Raw genomic sequence first — 19,568 nt, 5'->3', positions numbered from 1 at the left:
AGAGAGCGAGACAGAGGGGGGGAGAGAGAGCGCGAGACAGGGGGGGAGAGAGAGAGAGCGCGAGACAGGGGGGGAGAGAGAGAGAGCGCGAGACAGAGGGGGAGAGAGAGAGCGCGAGACAGAGGGGGAGAGAGAGAGCGCGAGACAGAGGGGGAGAGAGAGAGCGCGAGACAGAGGGGGAGAGAGAGAGAGCGCGAGACAGAGGGGGAGAGAGAGAGAGAGCGAGACAGAGGGGGGGGAGAGAGAGCGAGACAGAGGGGGGGGAGAGAGAGCGAGACAGAGGGGGAGAGAGAGAGAGAGCGAGACAGAGGGGGAGAAAGAGAGAGAGCGAGACAGAGGGGGAGAGAGAGAGCGCGAGACAGAGGGGGAGAGAGAGAGAGCGAGACAGAGGGGGAGAGAGAGAGAGAGCGAGACAGAGGGGGAGAGAGAGAGCGAGACAGAGGGGGAGAGAGAGAGCGCGAGACAGAGGGGGGGAGAGAGAGAGAGAGAGCGAGACAGAGGGGGAGAGAGAGAGCGCGAGACAGAGGGGGAGAGAGAGAGAGAGAGCGAGACAGAGGGGGAGAGAGAGAGCGCGAGACAGAGGGGGGGAGAGAGAGAGAGAGAGCGAGACAGAGGGGGAGAGAGAGAGCGCGAGACAGAGGGGGAGAGAGAGAGAGAGAGCGAGACAGAGGGGGAGAGAGAGAGAGCGAGACAGAGGGGGAGAGAGAGAGAGCGAGACAGAGGGGGAGAGAGAGAGAGCGAGACAGAGGGGGAGAGAGAGAGAGAGCGAGACAGAGGGGGAGAGAGAGAGAGAGCGAGACAGAGGGGGAGAGAGAGAGAGAGCGAGACAGAGGGGGAGAGAGAGAGAGCGAGACAGAGGGGGAGAGAGAGAGCGCGAGACAGAGGGGGAGAGAGAGAGAGAGAGCGAGACAGAGGGGGAGAGAGAGAGAGAGAGAGCGAGACAGAGGGGGAGAGAGAGAGAGAGAGAGCGAGACAGAGGGGGAGAGAGAGAGAGCGAGACGGAGGGGGAGAGAGAGAGAGCGAGACAGAGGGGGAGAGAGAGAGAGAGAGCAAGACAGAGGGGGAGAAAGAGAGAGAGAGAGCGAGACAGAGGGGGGGAGAGAGAGAGAGAGCGAGACAGAGGGGGAGAGAGAGAGAGAGAGAGCGAGACAGAGGGGGAGAGAGAGAGCGCGAGACAGAGGGGGAGAGAGAGAGAGAGAGCAAGACAGAGGGGGAGAGAGAGAGAGAGAGCGAGACAGAGGGGGAGAGAGAGAGAGAGAGCGAGACAGAGGGGGAGAGAGAGAGAGAGAGAGCGAGACAGAGGGGGAGAGAGAGAGAGCAAGACAGAGGGGGAGAGAGAGAGAGAGAGCGAGACAGAGGGGGAGAGAGAGAGAGCGAGACAGAGGGGGAGAGAGAGAGAGAGAGAGCGAGACAGAGGGGGAGAGAGAGAGCGAGACAGAGGGGGAGAGAGAGAGCGAGACAGAGGGGGAGAGAGAGAGAGAGCGAGACAGAGGGGGAGAGAGAGAGAGCGAGACAGAGGGGGAGAGAGAGAGAGCGAGACAGAGGGGGAGAGAGAGAGAGCGAGACAGAGGGGGAGAGAGAGAGAGCGAGACAGAGGGGGAGAGAGAGAGCACGAGACAGAGGGGGAGAGAGAGAGAGAGCGAGACAGAGGGGGAGAGAGAGAGAGAGAGAGCGAGACAGAGGGGAGAGAGAGAGCGAGACAGAGGGGGAGAGAGAGAGAGCGAGACAGAGGGGGGGAGAGAGAGAGAGAGAGCAAGACAGAGGGGGAGAGAGAGAGAGCGAGACAGAGGGGGAGAGAGAGAGAGCGAGAGAGAGCGAGACAGAGGGGGAGAGAGAGAGAGAGAGAGAGAGAGCGAGACAGAGGGGGAGAGAGAGAGAGAGAGAGCGAGACAGAGGGGGAGAGAGAGAGAGAGAGAGAGAGCGAGACAGAGGGGGAGAGAGAGAGAGCAAGACAGAGGGGGAGAGAGAGAGAGAGCGAGACAGAGGGGGAGAGAGAGAGAGAGCGAGACAGAGGGGGAGAGAGAGAGAGAGCAAGACAGAGGGGGAGAGAGAGAGAGAGCAAGACAGAGGGGGAGAGAGAGAGAGCGAGACAGAGGGGGGGAGAGAGAGAGAGAGAGAGCGAGACAGAGGGGGAGAGAGAGAGCAAGACAGAGGGGGAGAGAGAGAGAGAGAGAGAGCGCGAGACAGAGGGGGAGAGAGAGAGAGAGACAGAGGGGGAGAGAGAGAGAGAGAGACAGAGGGGGGGAGAGAGAGAGAGCGAGACAGAGAGAGAGAGAGAGACACACACACACACAGAGGGGGAGAGAGAGAGACAGAGAGAGATAGAGACACACAGAGGGGGAGATAGACAGAGAGAGAGACAGACAGAGAGAGAGATAGAGAGACACACACACACAGAGGGGGAGAGACAGACAGAGAGAGGTAGACAGAGAGAGATAGACAGAGAGAGAGAGATAGAGAGACACACACACACAGAGGGGGAGAGGTAGACAGAGAGAGATAGACAGAGAGAGATAGACAGAGAGAGAGAGATAGAGAGACACACACACACAGAGGGGGAGAGAGAGAGACAAACAGACAGACAGAAAGACACAGGACCTCACCTTGCACACACTAATCGTGCCTGCCTGCCCCCTCCTCCTCCTCTCACAAAGCACACAGACAAGCACAACACCCATAACAGCACTAAGATAATTCTTAGATTGTCTGATGTCCTCATGGATAGAAGTGCATCATTCCTTTTCTAAACATGCAGTACACTGTAGACTCTTCTACAGCCGTTGCTTCTTCTGTGTTATGGTAACACAATATTCGTCTTCCCTTCTCCAACATGGTGCTTACCTCCGCCTACCAAACGCCATTTCCGGTTTTGAAAAAATGCAATGATTCTTTCCCACGGCTCCTGGGAATGATGACACCCATCTCCCAGGAGCCCCTGCGGCGCCGGAAATGACATAGTTCGCCGCGGCGCCGAAGGAGGCAGAAAATTGCTTACCCCTAGCAACAGGGCAAGTGGAGCAAGAAAAAAAAAAAAAGTCACCAATACTGTGATCATTTGGGGAATAAAAGCAATTTTTGTATTGTTGAAAAAACGGGTGGAACTCCACTTTAAGCATTTCTCTACAATTTCCAAACTCATTATATACTACTGCTGGTTCTGGAGTGAAAAATCGAATATGTTATTATTTATGGTATTAAGCTTTGAGCATGCACCAGTGTTACTTTTGGCAGCAAATTTAGATTTAGTTTTAGTTATAGTCTTTTGACTAAAATGCCATTTTAGTTTTAGTTGTATTTTAGTCTTAAGACTAAAATGCTATTTTAGTTTTAGTCGTATTTTAGTCATCTGAATTGTTTTAGTTTTAGTCGTATTTTAGTCGACTAAAATTGTGTTAATTTAGTCGACAAAAACGTTTTAGTCGACGAAATTAACACTGTGTTACTGCAAAAATTACACTGGCAGGGAAGGGGTTAACTGTATTGGAGAGGGAGGGGTTAAGTGTGTCCTAGGGGCGTGATTCTAACTGTAAAGGGACATGGCTATTGGTGTAAAAACAGAGATCAACGGTCCTACATAGTAGAACCGTCTGATCTTCATTTTTACACCAGGGAGAGTGACAGACGGCTTGTTTACATTAGCCTCCTGACTTTCTCCCTTCACCGGAGCGTTCGTGAGTGACCGCCGGTCACACGCACTGACCTGTCAGTGAACGAGCCGGGGCGGGCGCCCGCCCGCAATTGGCTCACAAGTCAGTGACAGGCGAGTGACGTACCCCTACGTCACTCTGCCTGGCCGGGGCTGACCACCGCAGTATATAGTCGTGCGGCGGTCGGCAACCGGTTAAGAATGATGGCCCTATAATTATTGCTCTCACTTGCAGTGATGGCTGTTTACATATACATGCAGTACCTACTGTGCATGTGCGCTTGCGTTTATTTTTGTTTTTCTAATTTATGTTTTTTTTGTTTTTTTTTTTTTGTTTACATGGTTTTTATGTTTTTTTTTTGTTTAATTTTTCATTTAAAGTGGTTTTAGCCCCGGTTCACACTTATGCGATGCGGGAAGGCTGCGAATTCGCAGCCTGTTCCCGCATCGCAAACGCACCCCTGGCAGCTCACACTGCCATATGCGATACGCTGGGGGTGTCAATGTAATCTTAACGACACCCCCAGTTTGATCGCACAAGTGTGAACCGCTGTGCGATCCGATCCTGATGCGGCTGCAAAAAAGGGTCCTGTGCGTCTTTGCTGCGGGTGCGGTGCAAATTTAATAAAGCATTTACATAAACGGTACATCACTATATCGGTACTTCTTTCCTTTACCATCATCGCATACACCCAAGAGGAGATCCTACTACCCGGCAAATAAAGGGGGTGTCCCCTCCCCCCTCCATAGGAGCCTAAAGACTACGCTGCAATAAGGCCCAATACCCCTGTAGGGGTACATACTTCTGGTGAGTGCGGGAGTGATAAGAGGGGTGCACTTGTGTGTTTCTGCCCATCACTCACCCCACTTCCTAACAAGCACCGTAAGCACCTTAATTTCACTCGGAAAATTACTGGCAAACAACTATTTCCATTGGTTTATATTCACGGACTCACTTATATAGTTAACAGATTGTGGGACTGTTTTTTCACTGCACGAGCACTTTTCCAGGATTGCTTGTATCTATATTTATATTTATATGTACAACTGTGAATGTATTATGTTTACATATTTGTAGTTTATGTTACATTAAGCACGGCTTTATATTTATTCTGATTTTAAAACTAACAGACACTTTACCTATGCACATTGCACCATATCACTTTAAAGACAACTCCACCAATTTATTTATTTAAATTAACACCTTTACCTATTTGCAGCGGTGCAAATTTAGCCATACAAAGTGTATGGCTAAACTCGCACCGCACAGCCGATCGCATGTAATGAAGGAGCAGTGCGCTCCGACATTACATGCGATCGCCGCAGCCGCATCAGTGTGAACGGCTCTTAAAAGTTTGGCTTATTTAAAAAAAAAAAAAGCAGCCCGATCCTCTTGTTCTTGGGTCCCCTACTGGTGCTTGTGGCTCCTCCCCCATTGACCAGTGCCCCGAATAACAAGCCACTTGCTATGGGGGCACTTGTGCTTGCTCTCTCCCAAGCCCTGGTCTATGCGCCATTTAGACACATAGAGCTGCAGCTCGGCCCCACCCCCCTGCTCTCTGCTCATTGGCTTACTGGCTGCGATTGAGCCAGTAAGGTGAGGGAGTCCGGGGACAGCCGAGGCACATCACTGGATCGAGAGGGGGCTCAGGTGAGTATTAGAGGGGCTGTGGGGGAGCAGCACACAGGATTTTTTACCTTCATGCATGAATGCATGAAGTTAAAAAAACATCAGCCTTTACAACCCCTTTAACTTGATATAACTTAATTTATTGCTATTACAAGGGGGCTAACAAACCCTGTGTGATAGTTTAGCACAGGTGACAGGTACACTTTATGGAGACATCAGGGGGCTAAAGGGTTGTGGGTGGAACCTCTGATCCCTCACCTACGCTGCAGGACTGGTTATGTTGCTATGTATGTGATGGTATCAGAGTGCAACTGATGGATGGAAATAGAGAAGCAGCTTTGAGTGCCAGTTCACACTGGTTCGATGCGGGAACCCTGCGAATCCAGGATCCATCGTAGTTCTATAAATAGAATATTCTTCTGCAAAAGTTGTGTAACATGAAAAGTAAGTTGTGTAACACATGAAAGGTCAGCTGGTTCAGCAAAGAAGCTATTTAAATGTGTGCATTTGCACATTGTGTGCGTGCAACTTATAACATCCAATAAAAAGGTATAACACCAACATTTCAGAAAAAAAAATCAAAACATTTCAAAAACAGAATCCCTAAGTTGGATGGTGACCGTTTTGTGTATTGCAGTCTTCAAGTCATTCCACAGATTTTCAGTGGGGTTTAAGTCTGGGCTCTGACTAGGCCATGCAAGGACATACACCTTTTTCTCCTTCAACCACTGTGTGGTCATTTTTGCTGTGTGCTTTGGGTCATTGTCATGTTGGAAGGTAAACCTTCTTCCTATTGACCACGTTCTGGCAGGGGGCAGCAGATTTTCACCAAGAATTTGTTGGTATTTTGCCCCATTCATTTTTTTTCTTCTATCCTGACAAGTGCTTCAATCCCTGCTGCAGAGAAACCCCTGCATAACAGGATTTTACCCCCTCCATGGTTCACTGTAGGAATGGTGTTATTTGGATGGTGAGCTGTATTGGATTTCTGCCAGACATATCATTTGGTCTTCAGGCCAAATAATTACATGTTACTCTCATCTGACCATAACACCTTTGTCCATGTGGCCTTAGAATCTTCAAGGTGCGTTTTTTTGCTAAAGCTCAATCGTGCATGTGGCCTTTTTTTTTTTCTTTCTTTCTTTCTTTCTTTTTTTTTTTTTTTTTGCAACCCTCTTTATATAAGCCACATGTGTGGAGAATTTGTGATATTGTTTTCACAGTTGCTGTAGGCCTCTTGGAAGCCTCTCTTACCAGTTTCCTCTTGGCTCTTTAATCCAGTTTGGAGCGACGTGCTGATCCAGGGAGGGTCTGTGTTGTACCAAATACCTTCCACTTCTTAATAATATACTTCACTGTGCTTCTAGGCATTGATAAAACCTTTGAAATTTGTTTGTGTCCATCTCCTGACTTGTACTTGTCCACAAATTGATCCCCGTGACCGTGCCTTGCCATCCTTAGTTGATTGTTTGGTTTAGTTGCACTACCTGGGACTGAAATGCTCCAGGAAAGTTATTTTCATGCTGAGCTAATCAAACTGACCACAGCTGATCATGGTTAAAAGTCGAATGGCAGCAGGCTAGTCCATTTTGCTGAAATTTCATTGCAGCAACTCAAACTGTTACTCCGTAGTTTGTATGTCCCCCATGTGCTTGTATGCATGTCTGACAAGGTTGGGGCATGCTCCTAATGGGACGACGGATGGTGTCCTGGGGTATTTCCTCTCAGATCTGAACCAAGGCATCACTGAGCTCCTGAACAGACTGAGGTGCAACCTGGTGGCATCGAATGGACTGAAACCTGATGTCCCAGAGGTGTCCTATTGGATTTAGGTCAGGCGAGCATGGTATCAATTCCTTCATCCACCAAGAACTGGCTGCATACTCTCGCCACATAAGGCCGGGCATTGTTGTGCACCAGGAGAAGCCCAGGACCCACTGCACCAGTGTAGGGACTGACAATGGGTCCAAGGATTTCATCCCGATACCTAATGGCAGTTAGGGTGCCATTGTCTAGCCTGTAGAGGTCTGTGTACCTCCATGGATATGTCTCCCCAGACCTTCACTAACCGACCACCCAAACTGGTCATGCTAAACAATGTTACAGGTAGCATAACATTCTCCATGACTTCTCCAGACCCTTAATGTCTGTCACATGTGCTCAGGGTAAACCTACTCTCATCTGTGAAAAGCACAGGGCACCAGTGGCAGACTTACCAATTCTGGTGTTCAATGGCAAATGCCAATCGAGCTCTAAGGTGCTGGTCAGTGAGCACAGGGCCCACTAGAGGATGTTGGGCCCTCAGACCACCCTCATCAAATTTGTTTCTGATTGATCAGAGACATTCACACCAGTGGCCTGTTGGAGGTCATTTTGTAGGGCTCTGGCAGTGCTCATCCTGTTCCTCCTTGCACAAAGAAGAAAATGCTGGTCCTGCTGATGGCTAAAAGGACCTTCTACGGCCCTGTCCAGCTCTCCTAGAGTAACTGCCTGTCTCCTAGAATCTCCTCCATGTTCTTGAGGGAATGGCACATATTGATATGCCATCCTGGAAGGGTTGGACTGCCTGTGCAACCTCCTAGAAGGTCCAGGTGATACTTACCCTAGGCAAATGCAAAACTAGTGGAAAACAATCAGAAAAGATAAGTAGGTAAAACAAATCTCAGTGACCTCCACCTGTAAAACCATTCCTGTTTTGGAGGTCATCTCATTGTTGCCCATCTAGTGCACCTGTTGATTTCATTAACACCAAAGCAGCTGAAACTGATTCACAACCCCCTTTGCTATTTAACTGACCAGATCAATAGCCCAGGAGTTTAAGTGACTTGATGCTATACGCTGATTGAAAAGTGTTCCTTTAATTTTTTTGAGCTGTGTGTGTGTGGGGCTTTTTTGGTGGGTATCGCTTCTGCGCGCAGGGTGTCGGAACTGCCGGCGTTATCTTGTCCACCTTATTTGGTGATTCACAATGATAAGGTGGTGCTGTCTGTCATTCCTTCCTAAGGTGGTCTCTGACTTTGATTTGAATGAAGACATTGTGTTGCCTTCTCTGTGTCCCAGACCTAAACATCTAAAGGAAATTGCCTTGCATGCCTTGGATGTGGTCCGGGCAATTAGGGTGTACCTCGCAGCTACGGAGTCTTTCAGAAAGTCAGACTCTATTTGTGCTCACGGATGAACCTTGCAAAGGGTTGTCCGCTTCCTCTGCGACAATTTCCAGATAGATCAGACAGACGGGAGTTCAGGCCTATTCTATCAGGGGTCAGGTTCCTCCTTTCCCTGTCAAGGCACACTCTACTAGGGCGTTTAGTGCCTCCTGGGCCTTCCGTCTTCAAGTGTCAGTGACTTCCGTCACCTAGTCGTTGGTGCCCATTTTTACAAAGTTTTTATAAAGTGGATGTGTTGGCATCTGTGGATGCTTCCTTTGGTCGCAAGGTTTTGCAGGCTGCTGTTTAAGAGGACCTGATCCTCTTTGAGGTTGTATTTTATTTTGTTTTCTCCAGGTGGTCTCCCGTTGTTTTTGGTTGAGCCCCTGTCGCCTGGTTGGTTAATGTTTAGCCTTGGGAATTTTTTTTACTGTTTCCCACCCCTCATGAATGACACTGCTTTGGGACATCCCAATGGTCAAGAATGACAGGAGCTGTGTCCGTCAATGAACATCAGAGAAATGGATTTTACGGGAAGTAAAAAAAAAAAAAAAAAAAAAAAAAATATATATATATATATATATATATATATATAATTTTTTAATATTGTCTGTATTTCAAGTTGTATTTTGCAGAATATCTTAAAGCATTATTAAACCCAAAACCAAAAATCATGTCTCATGAGCTGCATGTGAAACAAGCATGTCCTTCAGAGTTGTATCTAGTATAGGCTGGTTTGTGGTGGAGAAAGTGTTAATAGGATCCACTAGCTCCCTTGTGTCATCCAATGTATCATGCCCTTTGCTCACCACTGTAGCTGGAGAATCGGCATCCAACGTGGTTTGGACTTGGCAGGGCTTTGGGACAGCGGCATGGAGGGGCCTGGTTAGCGCTGCTGGGATCCAGTTTGTGAGCTGGGGCTCTGTGAGGCAGGAGCCGAGCTGCTGGAGTAGAGCTGGGGAAATTGGCCGCTGACAGCATCTTGGACATCTTACCCACTCCACTGGAGGAAATGAATGCAAGAGTTTCTTAGACTGTGATTCATCTTTTCATTTGTGAACTATCGTGGGAGGTCAGGCGGCCCTGCAGGAAAATTGGGAGGTGTCTGTTCATCTCAGGGTCACCTCTATGCTTGTGGGTTCCCAGCGCTGGAGCAGAGCTGTAGTCTCAGGTGGCCATACAGCAGTACAACAGCATGATCACCACGCCCCCCCAGTTTTGTGTTTTTTTTTTGGGGGGGGGGGGGTTTCAACTTTTTTTTTTTTTTCGTGGTGATCTGGCCAGTAACACAGGCTTTCCAATCAGGTCCGCTTGTCAGTTTTTCAGGCGGATCTGATCTGATGCTCCATGCACCTCTGTGGAGCAGTGGATGTCAGCGGTGACCTCTCCGTTGACACCCGCTGCTATCTGATCTGATCCTGTCTGTGAAATCCAGACAGATGGAAACCCTATTTTCCATCCGTCTGGAGGATGGGATAGGATCAGAAAGAAACGGACAGGCGGTACGTTTTCATCCAATCTCCCATAGAGGAGAGCGGGGCTCTGACATGTCTGCCTCTGCAAAATTGACGGGGACGGAGCTGTCATCTGCTTGCTCAGTGGGGATCTGCGGATCGATCCCCGCTGAGCAAAACGGAGTCCCCTAATTAGTAAAAAGAGTCGTCCTGTGTGTAATTTAATCTCAGTATAAATGCAGCTGTTCTGTGAAGCCCTCATAGGCTTGTTAGAGAACCTTAGTGAACAAACAGCATCATGGTGGCCAAGGAACACACCAGACAGGTCAGGGATAAAGTTGTGGAGACGTTTAAAGCAGAGTTAGGTTATACAAATTTAATGAAACAAACAAATAAGCAGGCATCCCATAATGTAACCTGTTGAATATATTGTGTATCTACTCGCATGTAAAGCAATTGCATGTAAAAAAAACAAAACAAGCACTGCCGCCACCCCCCTGGCGGGCGTGATACCTACAACACAGGTTCTGCCCTGATGTGTTTCCTCCAAAAGGACGGTTTCAAGGGGTTGGCAGGATGTGCTGACTCTTCCCTTCTATACAACTTTAGCCTGTGAGTGCCTCTTATCAAATCGCACCACCTATCAATGCCTAAATGCATCAAGTTCTTTCAAAACTTATTAAAAGCACAATTGCATTTAAAAACACTAAAAACTTAAAATACATTTATTTCATCATAAAAAAAAAAAAAAAAGATAAATCGATCTATAATAAGTAAATGCAGAGTGAATAGCACCGACTCCATCTAGTGGTCAGATTTCATAATAACGTCTTAGTAAAAAACTCTTTCATAAATCTCAGTTAAAAGCAACCTAAAATTAGCAATAAATAAAACTGATTAAATCCCATTCCATTTCTAGGCCATAAGAGACATATGTTTTTTAAATAAAAAGATGATCAATTTTGTCTGCAGACGAGAGAAACCCCTCCCACCACCTTGTTAAATTGCTTATTCTTCAATCCCCACTATTTTTAAACTGGAGGGATCTTTTTCATGATTTATAGCTCAATGCTTTAACTGTGATTGAAAATGAATGCAGCCATCACATCTAAGAAGGTGCCATATAAGAAATGTTTGCTTTTGGGGTTAATACTGGTTTATCATACATTATATCTGAAGTTCTGCTCCCTGATGTTAACTATAAATTGTAAGGACCAGTTCACACAGGAATGCCATGTTTCTGTGCCTTCCAGTTTTGCAGCGCATTTGTTTTTTTTTTAATACACTGCACCATACCACATGGTACTACAATACCATGCGCTTTGGTGCCCGCAAAAGTGCTGTTTGCCAGATGTGTTTGGGGTGTCATTAACCATTCATTTGAACCCACATGTTCTAGCATGGGCAGCGTGTTCACCTGTGATGCAGAAAACACTCACAGAATGAGCTTTTGTGCACTTTGTTTTGGTGTAAACCAGTCAGAAGGAAGAGATTTGGGGGGGGGGAGGGGGCACTAAAACTGGTGCACACAAAATCTGGTGTAGCTGTTTATAATAACCAATCAGCTTCTAACTTCAGCTTGTTCAATTAGGCTTTGACAATAAGGCCCCTTTCACAGACCTGTCCGTATTTTTTGGCGGATCTGAACGGTCCCCCCATGCATCCCTATGGGGCATCGGGTGTCAGTGGAGACATGTCCGCTGACATCCGATCCGTCAAATCTGGACAGATGGAAACCCTATTTTCCATCCGTCCAGCGGATCGGATGAGAACGGACAGACGGTCCGTTCCCATCCGATTTCCCCCATAGAGATGCATGGGGAACTGACAGCTGTGTCTCCGCACACAGCGCGGAGACACAGCTGTCATCCTCCTGCTCAGCGGGGGATCTGTGGATCGATCCCCCGTTGAGAAAAGCGGAGTCCGTCCAACGGACTCAGTGTGTGGAAAGAGCCCTAAGGCCTCATGCACAAAGGGCATTTTTACAGCTGCTTTTAGGAGCATCAGACGTTTCATTTTGCAGCTTAAAAACGCCCCTCCATGTTATTCTATGGCCTCATTCACATATAGGCTTTTAGGAGCTGTAAGTGGCATAGGCGTTTTTAAGCTGTAATAAAACCCCAGGGCCAGTGCGTTCTGGAGCAGCAGCGTTAAGCTTTAAAAACACCTGACTCTGCTAAAGGCTGCTTAACGCCGCATACAGTGTTAGGCCACTTCAGACATTTTTAAGCTGTAGTAGTTGGATTTGAGGTTAGAAAATAGAAGAGGGAAGAGAGAGGCTGCTAAAAGCGAACACTGCTAAATGTGGCTAAAACGTGCATTAACGCCAATACAAAACGCTTCTAAAAGTTTTTACAGCTGCTTTTTCCTGGCGTCAGAGCTGCAAAGCTCATTTTTTCAAACGCCCTGTGTGCATGAGGCCTAAAACCTAGAAGGTGATTGGTTACTATGCACAACTGCACCAGATTCTATGTGCACCAGCGTAAATCTCCCCCATTGTGCAGACTAGTGAGGAATAGAAGGGGCCTGTCATCTTTCATCTGCTACCACAGGGCTCGACAAACCCCAGACACCAGTTCCCCATGGCAGCTAGAAATCGCATCATGGCACCTGGGCTTTTGTCAGTGACAAGTGCTTCAGCCGCAGTTGCAGGGCAGGCATCATGAGCATGAGAAATGCGATTAGCAGCGGGGATGGAGACGACCCAGATGGAACAGGAAGAGAGCGCTGCGTGGCAGCTCTGACATGGCGGGAGAAACTAATGGCCAGCAGAGTGCAGTAAATCTAGGGGATTCCTGGTGGCCAGTCATCTACACTGCTGCGCAGACCCAGGGAGGCAGCGGCCCGGCTCAGGGACATTGGGGCTCCAGACTCAGTGTTTTCCCAGCAGTGAGCAACCTGCTCCAGTAACGTGGCGGGGGTCGGCCACAGAAGGGGGCGGAGGGAAGGGGAGCAGGCACTGGAGGCGGAGCAGTCATCCATGCCATCTGGAGCCAGGGACCGAGGGAGGGGGAGAGCTCATTGTCACAACCGCCATCCCTCCTCTGCTACAGAGAGGACAGAAGTACCTGAGCTCTGATATCTTAGAAGGATTAAGAGATCAATGCAACTGCTGATGTGAAGGAAGGGGGAAAGGGTGTTCTCTCCCAGGTAAGATCTAATGGGGCTAGAGGAGTGCAAATACCTGATTCATACGATTTGTGGGGTAAGGAGATGACTGACAGGTGTTGGCACCTTTTCTGTCTGATGTTTAGTGCCAAGGGGAGCAACTCCACCTACGCCTTTCCCTGTCCATACCTGCACATCTGAAATCTCTTCTCCGCTCCTTCTGAGCTTTATACACAGCACATGAAATCTGGGGCACCAGTTATATACCCAATATATACCTGAAAATAAATAAAATTGCGGACAGCCAATCAGAGGCTCATGCCTAGTACACACAAGCAGGTTTTTTTCATTCAACCCAGCGGGCTGAACGGAAAAAAACAAAAAATCAGAAGCTTGCAAGGAGCTCGCTGTACTAACTATCCAATGTTAGTGCAGCAATCTCCCTGCAGAGCTTTTGTGTTCTGACAGGGAGACTGCCACCCCACTCCAGGTGTAACACACTGGTTCTGTTAAAACCCCTTCTCGTATTTAGCCAGAAGGCTGAGAGCCAATGGCTGAGTGCTAATCGGATGCCAATTAGCAGACCATTTTAAGTAATGCCCTATTCGGCCAGCTTCTGGCTAAATGCGAGAAGGGGTTTTGTCATTGAAAATAAACATTTGTTAGGTTAAAAAAAAAAAAAAACTGGCTCCAAACTTGTTTAGCTGGCTCCTAGATTTTAAAGCAAATTTGTCAAGCCCTGTGCTACCAATATGCCTAAAGTCAGAAAAAAGCAAAACACATGTTCTTACCTAACATTTTTATTTTCTACAGGTTAAACCATGTTCCACCAAGTTTACTTTCAGGACTGAAAGGAAGGTACCAAAATTAGGTGTCATGCTGGTTGGCTGGGGTGGAAATAATGGAACAACCGTTACAGCAGCAGTGTTAGCCAATCAAATGGGTCTTTCATGGATGACCAAATCGGGAAAGAAGGTAAATAACCATACAACGAATAAATATCGTTAACTGTATTTTGTCTTTTATTTTAAGTAGACTCTCACTTAATTATTGTGTAATTTACTTTTATTGTAATGAGACATAATTTCAAATCTTTAATACTGCATTGCGTATATCAGGTATCAGCATCTTTAAAAAACTAAAATGTTAGTTTAATTAATTTTGAGTAGATTTGGCCTCTAAAGTAACATGTGCAGCTGATAGCTTTGCTCTGTTACTCCAAGCTGGCAATCTAATAGTGGTAAATGGGCACAGAGGGCGCACCACAGTGCAGTATCATTACCCTATAACCGGGTGCTGCCATTGCCACATACAGGGTGTCTGGACTTATGAAAATAGCAACCTCTAGAGGGTCAGGCACCTCAGAAGGGCTTCTGGCAGCAAAGTATGCACTGATAGTATATGTTGTCAGATATCTCCTGCACATGTTGCCTCAAGATTTCTTACAAGCTGCTTGTAAAAAAGGTGCATTGGGAAGATGCCTTGGAGTGCTCATGGGCCCTTTTAGACCTGTGCAATGTGGAACCCACTTGATGTGTGGCAATGCACATTACAGGCATTGTGGTAGCATTTATTTTGAATGGCACTCCAGTACACTATGGCAATTCACGTGTTACAATGCGCTGCAGCACATCATAGTGCCCTGTGGTGCATTGTTTTATAAATTTAGTGGCATGTCCAATTATTGTCCAAGAATGTAAATGGGTCCTTATACTTAACTGGAAACTGGTCAACCCTGCGCATGTTGAAACTTTTAAATACATAATGGTGCCAAAAAATGGAACCCAATGTTGGAGGATAACTAAACCTAAGAACAAGGATTTAATATATTGCTGCTTACTAATTCTTTGATATTGTTGTATTCATTTTCTTTTTCCAGCTAAAAACATGTTCAGAAAGTGCAGAAAATACCCATTAAGCTTGCCAGAAATGCAGGGCCATTGCCAATTCTGTGGGTTGAAATGAAGGCAAAAACAATGTTCTTCTAAAAACTACTAACCCTCCCCCCCATCCTTTCCCTGTGTATTGGGGATGAACAAAGGAAGACATGTTTGAAATCCAACCATGCTCCCCCCAATGGAGGAGTGGACGTAGCCTCCCTAGGACAGGAATTGTGTTATTCACAGAAAATAAAGGGGGGGGGGGATAAATGCCTGTGGAAAGAAAACCAATGCAGCAATCTAATGGCTAGTAGGCTGCAATACAGAAAGTGTTTGGGCTTAAATATTATTTAATATACCTTTTTACACTATTAAGCACTCTCACAAGTTATGAGACCATGTCAGCTATGCTACAAAAATGTATTGGACCTCACCTGTCCTGATTCCCTAATAAATCACCTAAAGTGTCAAGCTCAAACAAAGAAGAAAAGGTAAATATAGGGAAGAATGTACACTTACATAAATGTAGTAATTTGAGACAGACTAGGATTCTTACATAAGCCCATTTGTGACAGGTTGACTGTGCTGAGTAATCTAGGGCCAACCATGACTGTCCTTTCTGCCATCTTTACATTTTGCTCCAGATAAGTTTCAGCAGAGATAAGATTATCTTGTTTTACACAGGGTTACTGAGTTTGTAGCAGTCTAATAAACCTTCTTATAGATAATGTAAACTTATTGAATATGGCTTTTTATGTTCCAGGTTGCAAACTATTATGGGTCCTTGTTTCAGTCATCAACCGTTTGTCTGGGTAGTGGACCTGATGGCGAAATCTATATACCTTTTCGTGATCTCCTTCCCATGGTCCATCCTAATGATATTGTCTTTGATGGTGAGCTTTGATTTTGAATGCATGTGTGGTTAAAGTGAAAATGGAAAGTAGCATAATTAATTTTTAACTAACCGCTACTGTGACTTACTACTTCCACACTTACTGTAAGCAGATAACACCATTCCCTAATTGTTTTTTCTCCCTTGCTGGCCTGCAGGGCCTACTAATTCAGTTTAAAAAAAAAAAAAAAAAAGGCCTTGAGAGCATGTTTTTACAGATATACTCTTTATGAGAGCCACAGCAACATTAGCACATCAGTACCAAGGTGATTCTGCATTTCTGCAAGTTCTTACACTGATATGAGATTTTAAACACTGAACATGCAGAAATTACTAATCTAAAAATACATTTATTTTTGGCTGGCTTCATAGATTTTATTTTTTTTCGTCAAGTCCTGGAATGCTACATTTTGGGGGAACAAGGTGTATGTCACAGGCTTCTATCACAACCAGATATATTTGGAGTTTAATAGAGAAGTATTGGAAATCCGAGCAGTGGGGAGGTGCCTAGCACAGTGTGGGATTTGGGTTTTAAATTTTATGATGGCTTTGCTTTAATGTCAATGCAACACTCAAAGCAAACCTGTGTCCAGATTGTGCACACAAAAGTATTTACATCCTTTGAGCAAGAATAAGAAGCACTTTTAAACAAACCACCTATTCATCTCTGTAGCTGTGACATTGCGGTGGAATTAATCCTCAAACTTCACAACTGAGGCACCCTGTTCAACCCCCCCTTTTTATTTTATTTTTACTTTCTAGGAAAACAGAAACTTGGCTGCCTGTTAGCGCCGGTTCACATTGCAGCGACGCTACTTCGCACCGCGACCTCCGAGGTCGCGGTGTGAGCAGCGCGCCGCGACCTCGGAGCGGCCGCCACGGACTTCATAACATTGAAGTCTATGGCGGTCGCCTCCGGGTCGCCCCAAAGAAGCTCCGGACCCTTTTTCTAGGTCGGAGCGACTTGTGTCGCTCCTATTAGAACGGGTCCGCAGCTTCCCTATGGGAGGCGACCTGCGGCGACCTGTGAGGCGACCAGGTCGCCTCACAGGTCGCCCTAGTGTGAACCGGCACTTAGCAGTATAATGTAAACAAACACAAAGTACTTGTAAGCTTAACCACTTGCCCACTGCCTAACGCCGATCTACGTCGGCAGTCAGCCCCTCACAGGCAAAGGGCTACGTCACTAGCTTGTGAGGGTCTAGGGAGCGAGCGTGCGCCCCCGGAGGCGCGCTCCCGCGTGGTCACGGACCCCCCCGCGCTTGTGACCAACGGACCCGATGTCCGCCGGTCACTCGGCGATCGGCGGGGGAGAGGGAGAAAGGCAGGCAGCTTGTGTAAACGAGCCACCTGTCATTCTCCTCGGTGTAAAGACACTGATCACACGGATCTACTATGTAGATCCGTTGATCAGTGTCCTTACAGCTGAAGCCACAGCCAATCACAGTAGAAAGCACACCCCTAGGGACACACACAGCCCCTCCCTCCCAAATAAAGTTAACCCCTTCACTACCAGTGCATTTTTACAGTAACAGTGCATATGTATAGCACTGATTACTGAAATGTCACTGGTACCCCCAAAAGTGTCAAAAAAAATCGCAGATCGCCGCCATTACGCGTTAAAAAAAAAAAACAACAAAAATGACAAAAATCTTTCCCTTTGTTAGTAAACGCGATAACTTTTGCGCAAACCAATCAAAATACGCTTTTTGCGATTTTTTTTTTTTTTTTTTTTTTTTTTTTTTTTTTTTTTTTTTTTTTTTTTACCAAACATAGGTAGCATAAAACAAATTGGACGAAAATGTTAAAAAATTTTGATTTTTACATTTTCTTTTGGGGGGTATTTCATATAAAAAAAAAAAAGTGAAAAATATTGTTATTTTTGCAAAATTGACGCTCTTTTTTTGTTTATAGCGCGTGATCAAAAAATCGCACAGGTGATCAAATACCACCAAAAGAAAGCTCTGTTTGTGGGAAAAAAAGGACGCCAAATTTGTTTAGGTACAGCGTCGCACGACCGTGCAATTGTCCGTTAAAGTCACGCAGTGCCGAAACGCAAAATACCCCCTGGTCGGAATGGGGGTAAAATCTTCCAGGGCTTAAGTGGTTAAAGCCCAAACTTACCAAAACAAGACTTGAGTCTTTGCTGAAATTTTTTAGAAAGAATTGTTTCCCATTACACGAGCTAGAGAAACCAGGCATCTTTTGTTTTTAAAATGGTTTTACTGCTTGTTAAAAATCTTAAACCAAAAACAAAAAATGTAATATATTGCAGGCAGCTTACCAGTCTTTAGATGTGGCTGCATTTGTTTTATGTTTTTAAACTTTGTATTAACCTTGTTTTCTGGTGAATAACACACCCTCTGCCTCGGAGTAGTTATGTTCAACTCCTCCACTGTATCTATGGAAGTGCCATAGTTACCACCCAGGCTAGCCTTCAAACATACAGTATCTGCCTTGTTTCACTCCTGTTACATGTGGGATGGAGAGACTGTAGTAATTTCCAGAAATAAGGGATTCAGCTCACGGGGTGTGACAAAAATGCTGCATTTCTGGCAGCATCAACAGGTATTGTCTGTACTTGCTGATATTGGCATGAAAATAAAAGAAACGGCAATTATAAAACAGTTCTTGGATTTAGTTATCCTTTTGGAATATGTAAATTCTTTAATGTCCATAGTCTAGGCACAGGTTTATATACATTTACAGACGAGGTAATTTTTTACAGAGCTACATTAATCTGTGCTGTTAAACGGTACCTCACAAAAGTGAGTACACCCCTCACATTTTTGTAAATATTTTATTCTGTCTTTTCATGTATTTTATTCTGTCTTTTCATGTGACAACACTGAAGAAATGACACTTTGCTACAATGTAAAGTAGCAAGTGTACAGCTTGTATATCAGTGTAAATTTGCTGTCCCCTCAAAATAACTCAACACACAGCCATTAATGTCTAAACAGCTGGCAACAAAAGTGAGTACACCCCTAAGTAAAAATGTCCAAATTGGGCCCAATTAGCCATTTCCCCTCCCAGTGTCATGTGAATCGTTAGTGTTACAAGGTCTCGGGTGTGAATGGGGAGCAGGTGTGTTAAATTTGCTTGTCTCGCTCTCACTCTCTCATACTGGTCACTGGAAGGTCAACATGGCACCTCATGGCAAAGGATTTGAAAAAAGAAATGTTGCTCTACATAAAGATGGCCTAGACTATAAGAAGATCGCCAAGACCCTGAAACTGAGCTGCAGCACGGTGGCCAAGACCATACAGTGGTTTAACAGGACAGGTTCCACTCAGAACAGGCCTCGCCATGGTCGACCAAAGAAGTTGAGTACACGTGCTCAGCGTCCAATCCAGAGGTTGTCTTTGGGAAATAGACGTATTAGTGCTGCCAGCAATGCTGCAGAAGTTGAAGGAGTGGGTGGTCAACCGCCTGTCAGTGCTCAGACCATACGTCGCACACTGCATCAAATTGGTCTGCATGGCTGTCATCCCAGAAGGAAGCCTCTTCTAAAGATGATGCACAAGAAAGCCCGCAAACAGTTTGCTGAATACATGCAGACTAAGGACATGGATTACTAGAACCATGTCCTGTGGTCTGATGAGACCAATATAAACTTATTTGGTTCAGATGGTGTCAAGCGTGTGTGGCGGCAACCGGGTGAGGAGTACAAAGACAAGTGTGTCTTGCCTACAGTCGAGCATGGTGTTGGGAGTGTCAGGTCTGGGGCTGCATGAGTGCTGCTGGCACTGGGGAGCTACAGTTCATTGAGGGAACCATGATTGCCAACATGTACTGTGACATACTGAAGC

The 19,568-nt window shown here is 46.2% G+C and overlaps 1 protein-coding gene across 1 annotated transcript in view; it reads left to right on the top strand.

Annotated features, from left to right (window-relative positions):
- Positions 1-19,568, top strand: part of ISYNA1 (inositol-3-phosphate synthase 1) — an 80,789-nt gene that overhangs the window by 25,916 nt on the left and 35,305 nt on the right. Inside the window, exons 3-4 of the mRNA XM_082263789.1 lie at positions 13,798-13,959; positions 15,628-15,757. Coding sequence (XP_082119915.1) covers positions 13,798-13,959; positions 15,628-15,757 — 292 coding nt within the window. The remainder of the gene's footprint in view (positions 1-13,797; positions 13,960-15,627; positions 15,758-19,568) is intronic.

The sequence above is a fragment of the Pelophylax lessonae genome, assembly GCF_965119305.1.
Source record: "Pelophylax lessonae genome assembly, chromosome: 1".
Taxonomy (NCBI): domain Eukaryota; kingdom Metazoa; phylum Chordata; class Amphibia; order Anura; family Ranidae; genus Pelophylax; species Pelophylax lessonae.
Note: the sequence above shows the minus strand (reverse complement) of the source record. Positions and strands in the feature narration are given on the sequence as shown.